This window comes from Mobula hypostoma, chromosome 7, assembly GCF_963921235.1.
Source record: "Mobula hypostoma chromosome 7, sMobHyp1.1, whole genome shotgun sequence".
In the NCBI taxonomy this organism is placed as follows: domain Eukaryota; kingdom Metazoa; phylum Chordata; class Chondrichthyes; order Myliobatiformes; family Myliobatidae; genus Mobula; species Mobula hypostoma.
This window is the reverse complement of record NC_086103.1, coordinates 44,319,313-44,341,042: the sequence shown is the minus strand read 5'-3', so window position 1 is coordinate 44,341,042 and position 21,730 is coordinate 44,319,313. Positions and strand designations below refer to the sequence as shown.

General features: G+C 39.9%; 1 protein-coding gene across 2 annotated transcripts in view; it reads right to left on the bottom strand.

The window, feature by feature from the left end:
• spock1 (SPARC (osteonectin), cwcv and kazal like domains proteoglycan 1) overlaps window positions 1-17,830 on the bottom strand; it is a 520,348-nt gene extending 502,518 nt beyond the window's left edge. Inside the window, exons 1-2 of one of the 2 annotated variants that reach the window (XM_063053347.1) lie at window positions 17,665-17,830; window positions 17,396-17,557 (exon numbers count right to left, since the gene is read on the bottom strand). In XM_063053347.1, the coding sequence (XP_062909417.1) occupies window positions 17,396-17,557 (162 nt within the window). In that variant the 5' untranslated portion in view covers window positions 17,665-17,830. The remainder of the gene's footprint in view (window positions 1-17,395; window positions 17,558-17,664) is intronic. The other variant, XM_063053348.1, reaches the window with a different exon arrangement.
• Window positions 17,831-21,730: the final 3,900 nt, after the last annotated feature.

Below are 21,730 nucleotides of genomic sequence, written 5' to 3'. Positions count from 1 at the left end.
CTGTCCAATCCCTTTAGGATTTTATACGTTTCAATAAGATCCCCCCTCAATCTTCTAAATTCCAACGAGTATAAGCCTAGTTCATCCAGTCTTTCATCATATGAAAGTCCTGCCATCCCAGGAATCAATCTGGTGAACCTTCTTTGTACTCCCTCTATGGCAAGGATGTCTTTCCTCAGATTAGCTGACCAAAACTGCACACAATACTCCAGGTGTGGTCTCACCAAGGCCTTGTACAACTGCAGTAGTACCTCCCTGCTCTTGTACTCGAATCCTCTTGCTATAAATGCCAGCATACCATTCGCCTTTTTCACCGCCTGCTGTACCTGCATGCCCACTTTCAATGACTGGTGTACAATGATACCCAGGTCTCGTTGCACCTCCCCTTTTCCTAATCGGCCACCATTCAGATAATAATCTGTTTTCCTGTTTTTGCCACCAAAGTGGATAACCTCACATTTATCCACATTAAATTGCATCTGCCACGAATTTGCCCACTCACCCAACCTATCCAAGTCACCCTGTATCCTCTTAGCATCCTCCTCACAGCTAACACTGCCACCCAGCTTCGTGTCATCCGCAAACTTGGAGATGCTGCATTTAATTCCCTCATCCAAGTCATTAACATATATTGTAAACAACTGGGGTCTCAGCACTGAGCCTTGCGGTACCCCACTAGTCACTGCCTGCCATTCTGAAAAGGTCCTGTTTATTCCCACTCTTTGCTTCCTGTCTGCCAACCAATTCTCTATCCACATCAATACCTTACCCCCAATACTGTGTGCTTTAACTTTGCACACTAATCTCCTGTGTGGGACTTTGTCAAAAGTCTTTTTAAAATCCAAATATACCACATCCACTGGTTCTCCCCTATCCACTCTACTAGTTACATCCTCAAAAAAGTTCTATGAGATTTGTCAGACATGATTTTCCTTTCACAAATCCATGCTGACTTTGTCCGATGATTTCACCGCTTTCCAAATGTGCTGTTATCACATCTTTGATAACTGACTCTAGCATTTTCCACACCACCGATGTCAGGCTAACCGGTCTATAATTTCCCCCGTTTCTCTCTCCTTCCTTTTTTAAAAAGTGGGGTTACATTAGCCACCCTCCAATCCTCAGGAACTAGAACAGAATCTAAAGAGTTTTGAAAAATTATCACTAATGCATCCACTATTTCTTGGGCTACTTCCTTAAGCATTCTGGGATGCAGACCATCTGGCCCTGGGGGTTTATCTGCCTTTAATCCCTTCAATTTACCTAACACCACTTCCCTACTAACATGTATTTCCCTCAGTTTCTCCATCTCACTGGACCCTCTGTCCCCTACTATTTCCAGAAGATTACTTATGTCCTCCTTAGTGAAGACAGAACCAAAGTAATTATTCAATTGGTCTACCATGTCCTTGCTCCCCATAATCAATTCATCTGTTTCTGTCTGTAGGGGACCTACATTTGTCTTAACCAATCTTTTTCTTTTCACATATCTATAAAAGCTTTTACAGTCAGTTTTTATGTTCCCTGCCAGTTTTCTCCCATAATCTTTTTTCCCCTTCCTAATTAAGCCCTTTGTCCTCCTCTGCTGAACTCTGAATTTCTCCCAGTCCTCAGGTGAGCCACTTTTTCTGGCTAATTTGTATGCTTCTTCTTTGGAGTTGATACTATCCCTAATTTCTCTTGTCAGCCACGGGTGCACTGCCTTCCCTGATTTATTCTTTTGCCAAACTGGGATGAACAATTGTTGCAGTTCATCCATGCGATCTTTAAATGCTTGCCGTTGCATATCCACCGTCAACCCTTTAAGTATCATTTGCCAGTCTATCTTAGCTAATTCATGTCTCATACCTTCAAAGTTACCCTTAAGTTCAGAACCTTTGTTTCTGAATTAACTATGTCACTCTCCATCTTAATGAAGAATTCCACCATATTATGGTCACTCTTACCCAAGGGGCCTCGCACGACAAGATTGCTAATTAACCCTTCCTCATTGCTCAATACCCAGTCTAGAATAGCCTGCTCTCTAGTTGGTTCCTCGACATGTTGGTTCAAAAAACCATCCCGCATACATTCCAAGAAATCCTCTTCCTCAGCGCCCTTACCAATTTGGTTCACCCAATCTATATGTAGATTGAAGTCACCCATTATAACTGCTGTTCCTTTATTGTACACATTTCTAATTTCCTGTTTAATATCATCCCCAACCTCACTACTACTGTTAGGTGGCCTGTACACAACTCCCACCAGCGTTTTCTGCCCCTTAGTGTTATGCAGCTCTACTCATATCGATTCCACATCCTCCCGGCTAATGTCCTTCCTTTCTATTGTGTTAATCTCCTCTCTAACCAGCAATGCTACCCCACCGCCTTTTCTTTCATGTCTATCCTTCCTGAATATTGAATATCCCTGAATGTTGAGCTCCCATCTTTGGTCACCCTGAACAATTCTGAACCTCCTCTAAGTGAATGATGTGGGCCAGATAACAGAAATAGCATCTGGGTGCACTTTGGGTCCAGTGACCACAGTTCTATTAGATTTCAAATATTTACCAAAAACAATCGAACAGGTCCACAGCTTAAAGCCCTGAATTGCAGCAAGGCCAGTTTTGAGGATATTAGGCAGGATCTAGATGGGTCAACTGAGTGACTCTATTTAAAGGCAAAGGAACAGTTGGCAAGTGGGAGGCTTTTAAAAAGGGTCATATCAAGACTCTGAGTTCTTGTTAGGGTGATGGGCAGATATTTCAGTGACCCCTGGCTGATGAATTTAAAAATATTAAGAACAGGCTTAACGGGGAAGTCACGGGGGGATAAAAGGGGTATGAGATGGATTTGGAAGGTAGGGTTAAAGATAATTCCAAAAGGGAAGTGGTGACTAAGGAGATACTACGTCCTCTAAAGACCATCAGGAGAACCTATGCATTGAGTCACAGGAGGTGGCCGAGATAACTAACATCCATTTCTCTCAGAGTTTACTCAGGAGAATATCATGGATGCCAAAGAAGTCAGGTGAAACGAATAATGGGGTCTTGTTACAAGGAATGAAATACGTGTAACCATGAAGCACATTAACATGGGAAAATCCCCAGGGTCCAACCAAGAGCACCCCTAGATTTTATGGGAGGCCAGGGAGGAAATTGCAGAATACCTAGTATAGTCAAGGCCTGATCAGGAACAGTCAACAAGGTTTTGTAAGTGGGTGATCGTGTCTGACGAATCTTTGAGATTTTTTTTCCCAAGAGGTATCTAAGGGGTATGAAGATAGGGCAGTGGGTATTGTCTATATGGACTTCCATCAGGTCTTTGACAAGGTCCTGCATGCAGGCTGATCTGGAAGGTTAGATTGTATGATACTCAGGGGTGCAAGAAGTAAGGTGATTTCAGAATTGCTCGATGATAGGAAGTAGAGGGTAATGGTTGAAGGTCAATTCTTTGACTAGAGTCCCATGACATAGCGTGCCCCTGGGGACAGTGTTGGACCTCTTATTCATTTATGTAAATGATTTGGAAATGAATCATAGAGCAATAACGAGGAAATCTGCAGATACTGGAAATTCAAGCAACACACACAGAAAATGCTGGTGGAATGCAACAGGCCAGACAGCATTCATAGGAAGAAGCACAGTCGACGTTTCGGGCCGAGACGCTTCGTCAGAACTAACTGAAAAAGAGACAGTAAGAGATCTGAAAGTGGGAGGGGGAGATCCAAAACTATAGGAGAAGACAGGAGGGGGAGGGATGGAGCCAAGAGCTGGAAAGTTGATTGGCAAAAGGGATACAAGGCTGGAGAAGGGAGAGGATCACGGGACAGGAGGCCTAGGGAGAAGAAAGGGGGAGGGGAGCACCAGAGGAAGATTGAGAGCAGGCAAGGAGTGATAGTGAGAGGGACAGAGAAGAGAGAGAAAAAGGGGGGGGGGATAAATAAATAAATAAGGGATGGGGTAAGAACGGGAGGAGGGGCATTAACAGAGGTTACAGAAGTCAATGTTCATCCATCAGGTTGGAGGCTACCCAGACGGAATATAAGGTGTTGTTCCTCCAACCTGAGTGTGGATTCAAGCCACTCCTCCCGTTCTTACCCCAACCCTTATTTGTTTATTTATTATTTTGTCCTTCCTTGCCTGCTCTCCATCTTCCTCTGGTGCTCCCCTCCCCCTTTCTTTCTCCCTAGGCCTCCCGTCCCATGATCCTCCCCCCTTCTCCAGCCTCGTATCCCTTTTGCCGATCAACTTTCCAACTCTTAGCTCTACCCCTCCCCCCTCCTGTCTTCTCCTATCATTTTGGATCTCCCCCCTCCCCCTCCCACTTTCAGATCTCTTACTATCTCTTCTTTCAGTTAGTCCTGACGAAGGGTCTCAGCCCAAAACGTCAACTGTGCTTCTTCCTATGGATGCTGTCTGGCCTGCTGCGTTCCACCAGCATTTTCTGTGTGTGTTGCATAGAGCAATAAGCAAGTTTGCTGATAATAATAAATTAGCGGATCTTGTTAGTAGTGAAGAAGGTTACAATGATTTGAAAAGAGATTTTGATCAGTGAGGGAAATGTGCTGAGGAATAACAAATTGATTTCATCTCAGATAAGTAAGAGGTGATGCAAACTGGACATTCAAACCAGGGAGGAACCTATGCAATGAATGGCTGAGCACTGAGGAGTGCGGTGGAACAGAGGGACTTGAGAGTGCAAGTGCACATACCGTATCACAGAAAGTGGCCACACAAATAGGCAGGGTGGTGAAGAGGGCATTTAGCATGCTGGCATTCATCATACGGGGCACCAAGTTTAGGCGTAGGGGTATTATGTTGGAGTTGTACAAGTCACTGATGAGACCACACGGAGTATTATGTACAGTTTTGATCAGCCTGTTATAGGAAAGACTTTCTCAAACTGGACAAGGTGCAGAAGAGATTTACGAGGATACTGCCTGGTCTTGTGAGCTTGTGTTAGCGGGAGAAATTGACCACTAGGGATCTTTATCTTTGGAGTGCAAGAGAATAGTGGGTGATCTCACTGAAGTTTATCAAATCATGGTGGGTATGGATAAGGTCATAATCCCCCAGGCTGGGGAATCCAAAACTAGACGGCAAAGATACAAGACAAGAGGGGGGAGATTTAAAAGAGGTGTCAGAGTTAACTACTTTACATAGTGAGTAGTCAGTACCTGCAATGAGCTGCCAGAGAAGGTAGTTGAGTCGAATAAGTTTGGATTAGTACATGGAGGAGAGAAGCTTGGATGTTTATGGACTGAAAGCAGAAAACTCAGGCTAGTAGGGAGGATGCTGTGCTCAGAATAGATTAGTTGGGCCGAAGGGCCTGTTTCTATGCTGTATTACTATAAGACTTTTGACTGTAAGAGCAATACGAATTCTTTCTAAATTCACAATTAGCTATACCTTCATTATCTCCTCCATTTAAATCAACATTAAGAGTCAGCATTATTAAATATTCCTAAAGGGAGGCAGCAGATGGCGGAAAAATGCAGCTGGCTTCAGAAGGATGCTGAACACCAAGCCCTTGACAAACAAACATATAGATGGCACAGATTGTGTCTACAGTCTCTTTAGTGCTGTTGCTATTAACAGAACTTTTGTTGAAGGCTGTAATCTCTTTGTCAATGGCAATGTCTGGTACAAAGGCGAGGCAAATTACTGCCAGCACCTTTGCAAAGAACTAATTGCATATCCACATGGAAGTCCCAGTGAGTGACGTTGCTGCTGGTGGTGCTGAGGTAGGGCACCTTCCAAATGGTTCTGTGTGATTCTGACTAACCCTGCACTACTGTTCAGGATTTCCTATAGACAGCTGTAACGCACTGGAGTTCTCCCTGCTGGGTGCCTCTCAGTACTCTCCTTGCACTCTGTAGACAGTCCAACCAGGAACACATGAGTGACATTACCTTGGGAAGGAGCTGAGTTGGCTGCAATATTATGCAACTGGCCCCACTGCCAGTGAACAAGCAGTCCAAGATTCAAGTTTAGTTATTGTGTACACATTGAAACATACAGTGAAATGTGTCAATTGTGTTAACAACCAATACACCCAAGGGTGTGTTTGGGGCTGCCCACAAGTGTCACCACAAATTCTGGCACCAACATTGCATACTCACAATGCTTGGCAGAACCCAACAAACAGCAGCAAAACAAGTTCCGTTCCTGCCTTCCACTCCTGCACGTACACAGGCCTTTAACCCCGGGACAGGCGTCCAGCAGCTTCAAGTGGACTTGTAGACATTGGGCTTTGACTTCCCCAGCGGACTCACAGATTCGCAGACCTGGCTCTAGCCAGTAGGCCTTGACTTCCAGACTTTCAATTCCATCCTTGAGCCTTGATACTTGGTGTCGATTCCAGGACACGCCGATCACTGAACACTAGGTCTCAAACTCGGGACTTGCTGATTCATGAACCCAGGGGCTCATCGGAACTCATTCTTCCTGCCGACACAGAACTCTGACTCTGGAACCCACTGACAACTCACTTCCATTTTGTAAGTGCAGTTGATTCAAAGAGCCGAGCCTAACCTGAGCCATTTGCTGACATTCCTCTGCTGAGCAAAAGGATTCAGTGGGAGATCACACTAGGAAGCTACTGGCATTCAACTGGTATTGGAATGGCTGGGAGCTCATTGATGTACCATCTGAAGATTTGGAGCAATGTAACAATTGCCATACCAGGTGGTAGAACTTAATTCTTTGCATTATTTTTCACATTTAAAGTGCCTAAAACCCAAACAATTTGGGTATATGAGATTGCATAAGCAACTAAATACACACATTTAAAGCTATATCATTAACCATTTATAGACAAGTTATAATCTTGACCAATTTATCCAGTCTCTCAGACTCTGTCTGCAAAAAAACTCTTTATTATGAGTTCTATCTCAAATTTCAAAAATCCTTTCCAGGAAATCTCAGATGGGTTTCATATGCATTTGATTTCACAGCTTGTTCCGCAGTTTTTTTTGCATGAATAATTGTCTTCATAGATACAAGTTTGTAGTACTACATATTCTCAGCAAACAAAAGTTTGTAACAGGTCTAATAACTCTTGTGAACTACGACAGCAATTGCAATCATACATTGTATTTGGTTCATTACCAAATACTATAAACTCAGTTATAATTACCCCTACTTTGGTTGTTTCTAAATTCTGTCCATCTTGCATTACTGCTTTCACATTTTCTTACACACTTTAAAAGCAGCTTCTTCCTCCTCTGCCATTGAATTTCTGAACAGTCTATGAATTCTACATCACTAATTTGCTCTCTTTTTGCGCGTTTTGAAATATATTTCTAATTGTAACATAAATAATTTTTCTGCATTGCACAGCACTGCTGCCACAAAAGTAATTTCATAACATGCCAGTGATAAATGATTCTGATATTGTCTTATTTCACTTCTTGTAAAAAAACACAATTATTTTCCCTTTCCTGCTGTTCCTTTTGGAGTCACCAAGTTGGACATTCTCCCTCTGCATTGTCTCTATGCTTTCAGTCCTGCTATGATTGTTTGCAGTCTTTCTCTCTGCACTCTGATCATGTTACATTAGGCTTACGTCACCAATTCTGTAACATCCCTCATTAGATTTTCAGAGCATTTGGTCTGCCTCCATATTGCAATGCAGCCCTTTTCAAATGGACTTGATCCAGGCCATATTGCAATTCTACAGGTTGAACTGCAGCATGGAGACAATGCCAGTGTTGTATACACACAGCAAGCAAACTGTAAATACATTCACTGATACACTGGACAGGAATGGTCTATGCTCAACACCTATAGTTCACTGGTCCACAGTGGGTCTACTCCATCTTCACAACACCGCCATCCAACTCTAATGCTTCAGCTAAAACTCTAGAAAACATGATAACTGTGCCAAAATGTGAACAATTCCCATGGTTTGGGAAACAATAACAGATTTAGATCATGACATTCATCATCATCTTCAATGGAGCAGAACTACCTTTGAATGATTGAGGAAAAGTGTTTTTGAGGACTTCAGGTCTGGCATAGCTAGTAGCAGTAATTCCTGCCCTTCAACTTGCAGCAGAAGTCAGGCACTAGGAAAACCAGTACGAATGCTGCCTCCACAATATCTTCCAGATTCATTGGAAGGACAGGCGAAGCCACATCAGTGTCATCTTCCAGGCTGGCGTCAGAAGTGTTGATGCTCAAAGTGAAAGTTCAAATAAATTATCAAAGTACATGCATGTCACCATATATGACCTGAGATTTGTTTTCTTGTGGGCATACACAGGAATCCAAGAAACACAAAAAAGATCAATGAAAGACTACACCCAATAGGATGGTCAAACAACCAATGTGCAAAAGACAGCAAACTATGCAAGTAATAATAATAATAAATAAACATCAAGAACAAGAGAAGAAGAGTCCTTGAAAACGAGTCCATAAGTTATGGGAACAGTTCAGTGTTGGGGCAAGTGAAGTTGTCCCCTCTGGTTTAAGAGCTGGATGGTTGAGGGGTAATAACTATTTCTGAATCGGGTGGTGTGGGAACCGAGGCTCCTTGTTTTAAGTTACCTCTCAGTCAGCTATGTAGAGCAAACAGGTCATTTGCATGCCCAATACCACACCCCCCCACCCCCCGCAATCTGAGTCATGCACCAATTTCCCATTGTCAAATATTCCCCAATCTTCAAAAATAAATTACCTACTCTACTTAAATGCAGTGGACTCTGGTTAATTGGATCATCAGTTAATCAGGCAGCCGCTTATTTGGGACAACTCTTAAAGAACAAAAACTAATCAAGAAAATTGCCAGGATTCCCTTCATTTACTTGGCACACTCTGCCACTTAATTACAACAGGAGACTCTTGCTGAACAGGTTCTAACTAGTGTCAGTCACATGCACTTGTGTTATCATTAGATGCTACACTGTGCTTAGCACAAACAGTTTTTAAAATAGCATTAGCTGTGCATGTTTGTATTCAAAAGACAGTGACTTTTGTCACTGATAGTTGGTGAGAAACTAGCAGCCAGACAATTCAGAACCATTTTGCTCACTGCAGTTTCAAGCATTCAAGCCTGGAAATATCAGAAACCACTGAGTGAAAATTAAATTATGTCACTACTTCAACAAGTTAGGAACTACGAAGAACTTGAAGGCATCAAAAATCAACCTGAATGCCGCAATGAAAATGAAGACTTGAAGGATGCAATCATTGAAAGCATTGTATGAAGGGAGTCCATTATCTGCACTCTGTGTCTATGCTGGTTTTGTTCATTCACAGCCAATCAAAAGAACACGGCAGCATACACTGGATGAATTATTCTGTTAATAACTATTACGAAATAATACAGTTTTATAGTACTGTATTAGCATTGGTAGTGTTCTCATTTGCCCTGTATTTTATTTAAATACATAACTGGTTACTCAGTTTGCCTTTTTTAAAAATCCCTTTTTAACTATTTCCATGAAACTCCAGCTAATTGGGGCAGACATTTAAATGGACTGAAAGGTGCTAGTCCCAGTGTGTCCTAATAAAGTGGAATCGACTCTACTTCTAAATTATCTAGCTCCCACAAAACCCCTTGGGTAGATAATTCCAGAGATACAACATACTCTGTGCACCTCCACATTAAACGATCACCCTCACCTTACTACGAATTGAAGTAAACATCTCAACAGCCTCCTTAGGATTTAATGTGGCTCAATAAGGTCACCTCTCATTCTTCCAAGCTCCAAAGAGAAATCAGAACTTCTTCAATTCTGTTACTTGAGTACATTTTTATTATATTTTCTAACAAGTTATTCATAAAGCAAATCATGAAACCCTTCTTACATTGGAAAGGAAAATTCCAATCATAAACTAGTAGCTGACAAACGATGAAAATAATTAACATATTTTGTACTCCATAGCAATGTATCTCATTTTTTCATAATGAGATGTGGATGACACTGGCTACGTCTCCATTTGTTACCTATATCCGATTGTCCTCAAGGAGGTGGAGTTTGAACCACTGGGGTCAATGGGGGTGGAGACTTTGATCCATAAAAACAAAGAAACGTAACGGAACATTCAATACTTTGATGTGAAGAGGAACTTTGGGGGCGGGGGGGGGTAGGGGAATCTATGTGTGTTATCTGTTCTTCCAGGTTATTGACGCAGCATTGAAGAAGCCTTGATGAGTTACTGCAGACAGTATATACTGCTGCAACGGAGACCAAAGAAGGAAAAAAAAGCTAATATTTTAGTGAAAGATAGTGGCAATTAGGCAAGCTGCTTTTTCTAAATGGCCTTGAGCCAGTTGAGTTGCAAGCAAACAAGCAAATAGGAATATAACAATCGAGTCTTGATTTGTGCCTTTTACATGCAGTCATGAAATGAGTCACATCACAGAATAACTAGCTGTAAGATGCTCATTTAACCACAGTATTTATGTGGAAGATCATTACATTTTCAGCCTCAGTGACCACAGGATCTTGCTAAAGATGTGATGCCACCTATCCGCTGAAAGCTGAACATTGTTCTGAACTTAGGGCAAGCATTTTGAGAGAAGCTGAACCCAACGCGGTTAATGTTAATCATACTGTTAGTGTTTAATCATACAGTAGATTGTGAAGATGTTTTCAGCATGAAGATGGTATTTATTCACCAAAAGAACAAACAATCGCCACTATGAACATCATCACAGGCAGCTAAATTTGTGATCGGATTTATTTTAAACCGCTAACAGAGTACTGTACTTCGAACTGCCAGACAATCACATTGCCTTTAGTATCAAATTATTTCTTCCAGTGACAAATTCTAACACAAATAACTACAACAAATTAGATCTTGAGGAGGTTTCTACACAGTATTTCTGCAGTTTGGTCAAAACAAAAAAGATCACAATCACTGTAGAATGTTACAAAAACATAACACAATTATCAGCAAACAAAAAGTTACAAAAGCAGGAAATGGAACAGTGCACAGGAGTTAAGGCAAGTTGGCAAGTCAAGAGATGAATACATGGTGTGTTTTGAAAGAACAAATCAAAGCTTGGGGCACTTGAGTTTGCAGTGTTAAGCATTCCATTTGTGCACTGCTATGCAGTTGTGAATCTTCTCATCCTCCATTATCTGCAGCTAAGAAACTTTCGGTCCATCCAGCATTCCTCATCTGTAGCAACTGTTTTGTACTTGCCAAGAGCACAAAAGGGGAGTATCCTAGTCTTCAATGCTGAATAGTATTAGACGCCTAATAAGCTCAGATGACTCAATTTATACAACAGAAACTTAACAATGCTTGATAAACTATCTGAAAAGCATCTTAAATAATCCACTAGGAATTAAGTAAACGGTGGAGTTATGGTGCAGATGTCTGATGTCTAAACATTCCAACTCATTTCTGTCAAAGCTATCTAAAACTTGAATTTATTTTTCCTCTGAATATTTTCAGAAGATTCAGGGATGACCTCATTGAAAGCTATCAAAATTTGAAAGGCGTTGATAGAGTATATGTGGAGAGGGTGATTCTTATGGCGGGGGAGTCCAAAACCAAAGGACACCGACTAAGAATAGAGAGGCGTCCTTTTAAGACGGAGATGAGGAGGAATTTCTTTAGCCAGAGAATGGTGAATCTGTGGAATTTGTTGCCATAGACAGCCGTGGATGCCATCATTGATCAAGGCAGCGGTGGACAGATTTTTGATTAGACAGGGAATGGAAGAATGGGGAGGGGGAGGGAAGGCAGAAAAATGGGGCTGAGAGGGAAAATGGGTCCGCCATGAGGAAATGGCAGAGCAGACTCGATGGGCCAAATGGTCTAATTCTGCTTCTATATCTTATGGTCTTATAGAATATACACAATTATCTAATGAGTGAATTTGTAAAGTGAGATCCTTGTGCAAGAGTCTAGATAGACATCAGTTTTCTGACACTCAAAACTAGGCACAGTACAACCAATGAACAGAGTATTCTGTAACACATGATATTCTGCAGATGCTGGAAACCTGGAGCAACTCACACAAAATACCCTGATAACAGGTTTTAGCTCAAAATGTCAACTACTCATTTTCCTCCATAGGAGCTCCTGTCCTGCTGAATTCCTCCAGCATTTTGTGTACTTTGCTCAGTGCATACAGTAATCTACTTTTTCTTCTTCATGAAATTATTCAGAACCAAGTAATTTTTCTACCAAACCTTAATAACAAAATGATCTTTTTAAAACTCTTAAAGATAATCATCCGGAATTGAAGCGGTCTCTGTGTATCATTTTGTACCAATAAGTCATAAGAAATCTCCAACATTGACAATTTGGATTAGTACACAAAATTAGGGCAACCTTAGACTATATCATCCGAGTTCGAATGACTTTTATTTATGTTGTGTTTCATTTTTAGGTACTTTCTTCACAATGAATCAATTGTATCAGGTCACATTTATTGCTCACTCCCAGATGTCTTATGATATTGTATCATCTTGTATTCAGGTCTCATTCAGATTATCTACACAATGAAGTCTAGATTTACATAAAATATGAGTAGGGTTACAGTGCCTATAGAAAGTATTCACCCCTCCCCACCCACCCCAGGAGTTTTCATGTTTTATTGTTTTACAACATTGAATCACAGTGGATTTAATTTGGCTTTTTTGACATTGATCAACAGAAAAAGTCTCTTTCGTGTCAAAGTGAAAACAGGTCACTACAGAGTGATCCAAATTAATTACAAATATAAAACACAAAATAATTGATTGTATAAGTATTCACTCCCTCCCCTTTAATATGATACACCAAATCATCACTGGTGCAGCCAATTGGTTTTCAGAAGTCACAGAATTAGTTAAATGGAGATCACCATGTGCAGTCAAGGTGTTTCAATTGATTGTAGTAAAAATACACCTGCATCTGGAAGGTTCAACTGTTGGTGAGTCAGTATCCTGGCAAAAACTATACTATGAAGATAAAAGAACACTCCAAACAACTCCGCAAAAAGGTTATTGAAAGGCACAGGTCAGGAGATGGATACAAGAAAATTTCCAAGTCACTGAATATCCCTTGGAATAAAGTCAATCATGAAGAAACGGAAAGAATATGGCACAGCTGTAAATCTGTCCAGAGTAGGCCATCCTCAAAAACTGAGTGATTGTGGAAGAAGGGGACTAGTGAGGGAGGCAACCAAAAGACCTATGACAACTCTGGAGGAGTTATAAGCTTCAGTGGCGGAGATGGGAGAGACTGCACATACAACTGTTGCCTGAGTGCTACACCATTTGCAGCTTTATGGAAGAAATTCACATGAAATTGACTTTGCCTGAAGGTATGTGGGAGACTCTGCAGTCAGCCAGAAGAATGATGAAACCAAAATCGAGCTTTTTGGCCATCAGACTAAATGCTATGTTTGGCATAAGCCAACGCTTCATATCATCAAAAACACACCATCTCTACCATGAAGCATGGTGGTGGTTGCATCATGCTGTGGGGTTGCTTCACAGCAACAGGCCCTGGAAGGTTGGTGAAGATAAAGAAATGTAATTTGGGAGAAGATTTGTTTTCTAGCAAGACAATGACCCCAAGCTACAAAGCCAAAGCTACACAGCAATGGTTTAAAAACAGTTAATATCCTGGAGTGGCCACGTAAGAGTCCAGACCTTAATCCAATTGAGAATTTGTGACCGGACTTGAAAAGGCTGTTTACTCACGATCCCCATGCAATCTGACAGAGCATTAGCAGTTTTGTAAAGAAGAAAAGTGAAAAATTGCAGTATCCAGATGTACAGAACTGATAGAGACATATCCACACAGACTCAAGGCTGTAATTGCTGCCAAAGCTGCATCTACTAAATACTGACTTGAAGGGGGTGAATACTTATGCAATTATTTTATGTTTTATGTTTGTAAGTAATTTAGATCACTTTGTAGAGATCTTTTATCATTTTGACATGAAAGTCTTTTTCTGTTGATCAGTGCCAAAAAAAAGACAAATTAAATCCACTGATTTAATGTTGTAAAACATAAAAATTCTGGGGGGGGGGAGTGAATACTGTTTATAGGCACTGTAACCTGTCTTGAAGGTTAGTTTCAATGTTCATATTTTTCATGCTGCTAGGCCAGAAAGTATTAGGTTATTAAATTGAAACCTATAACATGCTTACTATGCTAAATTCATACCATTAGTTTGCTAACCCAGTACTATAATTTTATACTTTTGTATGGATTCATTTTTGGCTGCCCTTCAGCCCTTTATGAAATTCTGGTTCACTGCTTTCTAATAATTTGAATTTAATAGAAATCATAAGGCACCCAGAAACACAGATTAAAGCAATGCTGTGCTGGAACTCAATGATCGAATAAATCAGTCATGGAGAAACTTACACAGGGAATAGCAATATAGGTCACAGTTGATTAAGGTTCTCACTGTGGATACAGTCAGGAGTATGGGCAATGTGGAGAAGTGTTGGATGGAGCATATGGATGTGAGAAGTGTGGGTTCAGAAGGTGTAAAGAACAAAGAAAATATGGAAGGAGGATGCCTCAAGCTCTTTAAAACAAAGAAAACCAGCTGTTAAATTTCCTTTTAAGTGTTCCCTCAGTGTGCTGAACCCATGTCATTCAAAGACCTCATAAAATGCAGAATAATTCTACATATGTGCTACCAAAATAAGTACTGCAGACCTTCTGACAACAGTGCTAATGTTAGTTATGCATCATGGTGAATCCACATCTAACTTCTAGAAGTATAGGACTGGTTCATGGGGCGTGTGATTGCATTTAGCATTTATCTTTTAACGTTTGCAACAGCACTTTGCAATGCTGTTCAACATAAGATCTAGGCCAATATCTCTCATTGAGCAGTAAATTTTGTTTAGCCTTAGTGAATTTTGCATCACCTTTAAGTTGCTAAATTAGTCTACACAACATTTATTTTAAAAAATAAATGAGACAAGTATCCTGCTGCCAAGATTTCACTGGGCTTGGTCTTCCCTACCAGCTAAGAACAGACCACACTCTGTTATGGATTAATAAAAAGAAATGAACACAAACTATCTTTTAGCAGGGAAGAAGCTAGATTTTCTTGGGTAGCTGGATTTCCTTTGCAAAAAAATTATTTTCCAATTAAATTTATCACTTGTTCATATTGATAAGACTGCCATTGTTACCATAAATGATAAACATGAATTACAAATTACAAATTGTCTTAATTGGGGGACTCCAAAGCCTCAAGATATTGCTTTATAGGTGGATTTTGACAACTGTACAGAAAAAAACTAGAAACAATAAATTAGAACCAAAATATAAGATTTTTAAGTTACATTTAAGAAAGACTAAAAAGTATGTTTTCTATTATTTGACACATATTGAGACTTCACACTTACTGATTTTATGACCTGTACAATGATGAAAACACAATGTTACTGCAAATGACCACTCACTAGTTTGCTTCCCTCTGGTTACAGTGATGTGATTACAATAGTTTTTTTTTGGATATGTTACTTAACCAGTATTTCAAATTTTTCAACAAGACTGAGAAGCACTCCATTTTGGCTTAATGAAACCTGCCTGTCTCTCTTCGAGCCACAGGCAGAACCAAGAGTTAATGATGGCTGAACAAAGGCATTTCAGGAGGGATAGAAAAAAATCAATCTTGTGTAATGGATCTGCTGCCTTGGATTTACAGGGAGAGTGTGCTATCTTCATCTGGAAAACACAGTCACCCTCGATCTGTTCATATTTTAATCCTCAAGTTCCCACCCCAAAATAAGACACAAACATTCTTCTATTTTGATTAAAAACAGTTATGTTGCTTCTTGATGTATCAACACCATACATTACAATAAACTTGACAAAATCTAAGTATAATCAACTGTTTTTGACAAGAAAGCGGCCAGATTGGAAGTCCTTCTCTTTGGATGTCTACATTGTCTACACTTATTGTGCCTTTGGCCAAGTGCCATGTTCAGTTCGCACAATTTTTTTCCATATAAAATACCACCAAAAGTCAAAAATGAAAGTTAACTGTCATTTAGTGATATTTTTCCAAAAGTTCACTAAGAAATCTGACCTCATACAAATAGTTTCAAACAGAGCTTCTTTACATTCACCCACAGGGTCATGGGTACTCATCCTTACTCTTTCTTCCCAATTCCATGACAATTCTTCAAAGGCATTTCAGCTTAGTACCTTAAGGCTACTCCAAGACACAGAATCAACTACAGATTTTGTTAGGTAAATGAAATGAACAACACTAATTCAGTGAATGTTGGTGCTATAGATAACATGGAAAGCAGGGCAGACAAAAATCAGAGCATGCACTGGAACCAAGCCAGCATGGAAAACAAATAAAACATAAAAGCATTCAATGAGATTTTATTCTTCTGTTCAGTGGGAAATCTCATTTCTAAATCAGAATATAGTGATGTGCAAATGCTTGGAGGAAAATGTTTCAATGAGAATTAGTTGAGTGTTGGAGTGGACTTCCCGATATTGACTGGTGAACCTAACACGCAGCTTAAAAAACACTTTGATTCAAAGCCAGTTTTAAAATATTAATGCACATTATACTTCATATGCATAGAGACGACATAAAAATCATTTTCAAAAATTACATCAATGCAAAAATGTTATATAACTTATCTTAAAACTGCATAGTGCTTAAAACTGATGATAATGAGTGAAAATCAGTGGTAGAGTTTGCATGAATTTAGGAAAACCAATTCATTATCAACAAATCAATTTGGTTTGCATTTGGACATTCTAATCAGTTTTCCAGCATGCCAAATCTTATCTATTTCCTATCCACTTTAGCAAAAATTGCATTCATGAAGTGGTTAATCAAACAACCTTGGGTCAAGCATCATACTCTGTAGTTCTTTAGAATAAGTTTCCAACAAATGGGCACCAATGTAACCCTTTGTGGCGACTGAAGTTGCAGTTTTCTCCTTTTTATCTATGTGCCAGGAATAATATAGAATTACCACTAAGGTGCAGGATACATATTTCACTACCTATAGAATGTAGTAACCCACTACACCATATAATATAATTTTAGTATGGGAAGAGCATAGTAATGAAACTTATCTAGAATTAATGCATAAATTACTGTTATTGCACACTTGACAAACGTGAAGGACGTAGTTTTCAAATTAACCAGCAAATACCTTTCATACTTATCACAACTCTTAAACATTAGCTGAAGCCTATAACTACGCAATTTTAACATACATATTTACAGAAGCGCAATATATTTAAATCGGCAACAGATTCGTTCAACGGAAAATCATTTAGAGTGTTTTATTTATTTATGATATGTTACATTTCAGAGTTCTTATGTGCTTCATTCAGCCCTCTTCACTGTAAATGCAGTATCAGCATCTCTTTTGTGTTAAGCGACGTAGCATGTGTTAACCACATAAAACCGAGAAAATACACAACCCCACATTGAACAGATTTTAAGATACCTACATCCCGGAATTTGTTCCAGTATTTGAGCTCCTTGTCATATTGTGAGACAGTGGTCAACCATTTCTCATTATCCAGGAAACTGACAGCATTGGTCGCTTCTGGACGTCTGCTTTCAACTTCGAGCGAAGCCGCGATGAAAACACCCAGCAGAGTAGCTAGCATCTGGAAAATACAGGATTCGTACTCAAAAGGCAGCGGCAACAACAAATATCGGGGTATTTAGCTCTCCCATCACTGATGAGGAAATAATCTTAATCTTTGCAGCTCACCTTGTTGGCTGTGCGGATAGCTCTGCTCTTTCTGAGCGAGAGGAACGAGCCAGTCTATTTGACTGGCGCTTTGTGATGGTGCAGATGGGTTTGGGAATAAGCCCAGCACATGAGACATCGATCACTGTGTATTAACACACGATGGGGCGCCACCTCACAACCAGCGTGTGTAATTAATACGGCAACACACGGCCACTGACGTCGCTTTATTGTCACTTGTCCTTTTCTTTATTCTGTGTATTTCTTTAAATGGTTTTAGGTCGCAGGCTGGATTTACCATCAATCAACAATGAGGCCGACTGCTATTGTTTCCATTATTAGAAAAAAAATTTAATTACAGTGGCGTGCTGCTTCCACATCTCATCGAAATTGAGCATTACAACTTAACTATTGCTATAAGCACCAGTTATGAAACGCCAGTTACAAGGATATGATCCATAAAAATATAATTCTTGACATGAACAGTGAAAGAGTACAAAAGTGTAATCGATTCAGCACGAAATGCTCATTCTGTAGTCAGTATACTGTAGTCTGTTTTAAGAACTAAGCATACTGGCCGGAGGGAAAGTTTGCAATAGAACAGATACAATTATGTTGTGCGGGGCAAACTTATCCAGTGTTCTATATTTTCCTTTCACCTGAGCGTTATTTATTCACTGGGAAGTGCACCGAAATAACTGCATACGCCATTTAATAATCGCAGACGATTAAGTAATCCTGGCCAACAGTTTAAAAGTAGAATTCCAACTTCACTACCAAAAACAAATTATTGATAAAATGCTTTGTCAGAACCTTTCGCTCTTCGGTCGTTAATGTACGGTCTTGTGCAGATCCGTAAGTGTTTAAAGACACCCCAGTGTAAATCGACAACTCCTGATATTGTACTCAAACACGAGGAATTCTGCAGATGCTGGAAATTCAAGCAACACACATCAAAGTTGCTGGTGAACGCAGCAGACCAGGCAGCATCTCTAGGAAGAGGTACAGTCGACGTTTCAGGCCGAGACCCTTTGTCAGGACTAACTGAAAGAACTCTTATCTCTTCTTTCAGTTAGTCTTGACGAAGGGTCTTGGCCCGAAATGTCGACTGTACCTCTTCCTAGAGATGCTGCTTGGACTGCTGCGTTCACCAGCAACTTTGATATGAACTCCTGATACTGAAGTTCAAAACCGAAGTCGTTATTTAAGCAAGAAGAAACAACGCCCTGACATTTATCCTGCCAACCCACCCCATAATTCCGTCTTCCCCTTGAGGTCACCTCTCATTGGTCTAAACTATATCAAGCAAAGGTCAATTTTAATCTTCCCACAAGGGCAGCCCCTCAGTCATTACTAAATCTGCTCCTTACCAATTCCAAAACAATTGTATCCTTCTGTAGGTGTGAAGAACTGCGCAGAGAACTGGAAATGAGGTCTCAACAAAACTGAATGAAGTGTGGCAAGGCTTATATACCTTTGCAGCTCAATACAAGCCACTATATTAATTAAAAATAACAAAGAAATATCTGCAGACGCTGATAAACAGCAATTTGGACCATTTATTCAAGTGCATAGAAATTTGTAAACTATCATAGCATTCCCCAAGCTAGGTAAGTACACCTCATCCATGGTCTATGCCCAGTCAATCTTCAGATTTATCAGTGCATGGTAACAGTCTATCTCCTGATTACTTGCTCATAAGTTCGAATCCTGCTCATAAGGTTGAATAAAGCTACTGTACATCTTTAATTCTCAAGAGTCCATGTTCTTGTATTTTCTTACATTACAGATAATGTTTGGTCCAATCAAAGGCTTGAATAATTTATCTGTGAGTTTTTCAATTCAAAGGACGCTTTGTCAGCTGGCAAAGGAGTAGATTCATGATAAGATTATTCTTCCCACCTCAAGGCCCGAAGCCTGTAATCACGAACTTAGAACAGTGCAATACAAGTACAGACCCTTCAGCCCATCATGTGTCTACTGATCATGATGACATTCCAAACAAATCTTGTGCCTACATTTGGTCCAAAACCCTGACTGGTCCTGTGTTTTCCTAAAAGTTCCTTAAGCATTGCTGTTTTATCTGCTTCTACTACCTCCCCTGGCATTGCATTCTTGGCACATACCTCTGTTTAAAGAAAAATGCCACTCAAATCTCCATTAAATTTCCTCCCTCTCACTTAAACCTCCAGTAATTGATGTCTCCAACCCAACAAGAAGACTCTGACTACCTACTCTAACTATGCCTCATTATTTTATATATTGCTATCACATTACCCCCCCCACACACCCCAACCCCACAGCCTCTGACATTCCAGAGAAAACAATCCAGGTTTAACAAAGCTATCCCTGTATCTGATTCAAACCAATTCAGGCAACATCCTGGCAAACTACTTCCGCACTTTTCCAAGACTCCACATCCTTTCCATATTGTGGTGACCAGAAATGCACACTCTACTCCAAATGTGGCCTAACCAAAATTTTATCTGTATGCAGAATGACTTCCCAAGTGTTATACTCGATGTCAATGATGAACGTAAGAAGCTTGTATGCCTTCTTTACCACCCCATCAATTTGTGTTGCCATTTTCACAGTGCTATGCCCAAGCTCTCCAAAATTAATCTGTACAACACTGCTCCTCAGAATCCTACCATCTACTGTATATATTCCTCTTGCATTTGACCATCCTCTCACACTGGTCCAGATTAAGCTCCATCTGTCATTTCTATCCCTTCCTCCATATTCATAACCACCTGTTTACATGTGTACAAAATTACTAATCAAACCACCTACATTTTCTGTGCTGTAGTCTTTCTATAGTTTCTATGTGTTCAGGTCAGTGGGACTAGGCTGAAAATAGTTCGGCACAGCCAAGAAGGGCCAAAAGGCCTGTTTCTGTGCTGTCGTTTTTCTATGGTTTCTATTTTCATCCAAATCATTAAAATGTATCAGAAATGATATTAGTCCCAGGACTGATCCTTGTGGAATACTACTGGTCACAGACCACCAATGAGAAATACACTCCTTCACCTCTACCTCCTGACTTCTATGGCCAAGCCAATTTTAGATCCAGTTTACCAACTTACCACAGATCCTGCATTATTTATTCTTCTTGAGCAGCCTACCACAAAGGATCTTGTCAAATGCTTACTAAAGTCACATGGACAACATCCACTGGCCCACCTGAAAGGACTCCTGAGGAAGGGTCGCGGCCCGAAACGTCATCTGTTTACTCTTTTCCATAGATGCTGCCTGGCCTGCTGCATTTTCTGTGAGGCAATGAGTAAAGCTGGATAATGGAGATGTTAATTGTTTTGCCTGTTGGAATTTACTCTAATAACCCTGATTCAAGCACTGAGTAAACAGACAAACATCCACTTTGTGTGAAAGACATTAACACCAGGTCACTCTTCACTTGCTGAGACGAGTCTAATCTTTAACGAGAAGTCCTAGTTTACAAATATCCATTGGGGATCATCTCACACTGGTGTTACAAAAACAGAATCATTGCAAAGGCTGATACAACTGCAAAGATTACATGAAAGGCACTAGTTTACTGGTTGCAATATAGATATAAATTTAAAAAAACAATAAGATAGCTCTGTAAAATATAAATTTCGGAAATAAGTGCAAGATCAGGAATTTTATACTTGGAAATGTTTTTAAGCATTTACAATGCAGTGTTGCACTTTTAGATACAATGAAATAAATTTAAAGTAGATTCTTATTTAGGTGTTGCCAAGTAATCTGGAAAATCTACACAATTATATTATTGAATGCATTAACATTGTAGGAAAAAAAGCAATGTCCTACTGAATAACAAGGCTGTTGAAAGGTCATTGACTGGAAACATTACTCTTTTTTCCCTCGGTCATAGAGTCAGTCTGAGTACTGTATATCCAGAGTTTTATTTCTTATATCAAACTTACTCCAAATATTGATCATCTTTACATTAGGTGAACGTGCAAGTACATGCGTTTTCTCACAAAATATGTTTTTCTAACAAAAAACAACGGAAACTCTTAGCATATGAAAACATTTCTTGTGTTTCTGATACGTCTAGCCATGGTGACCATGATAATTGTCA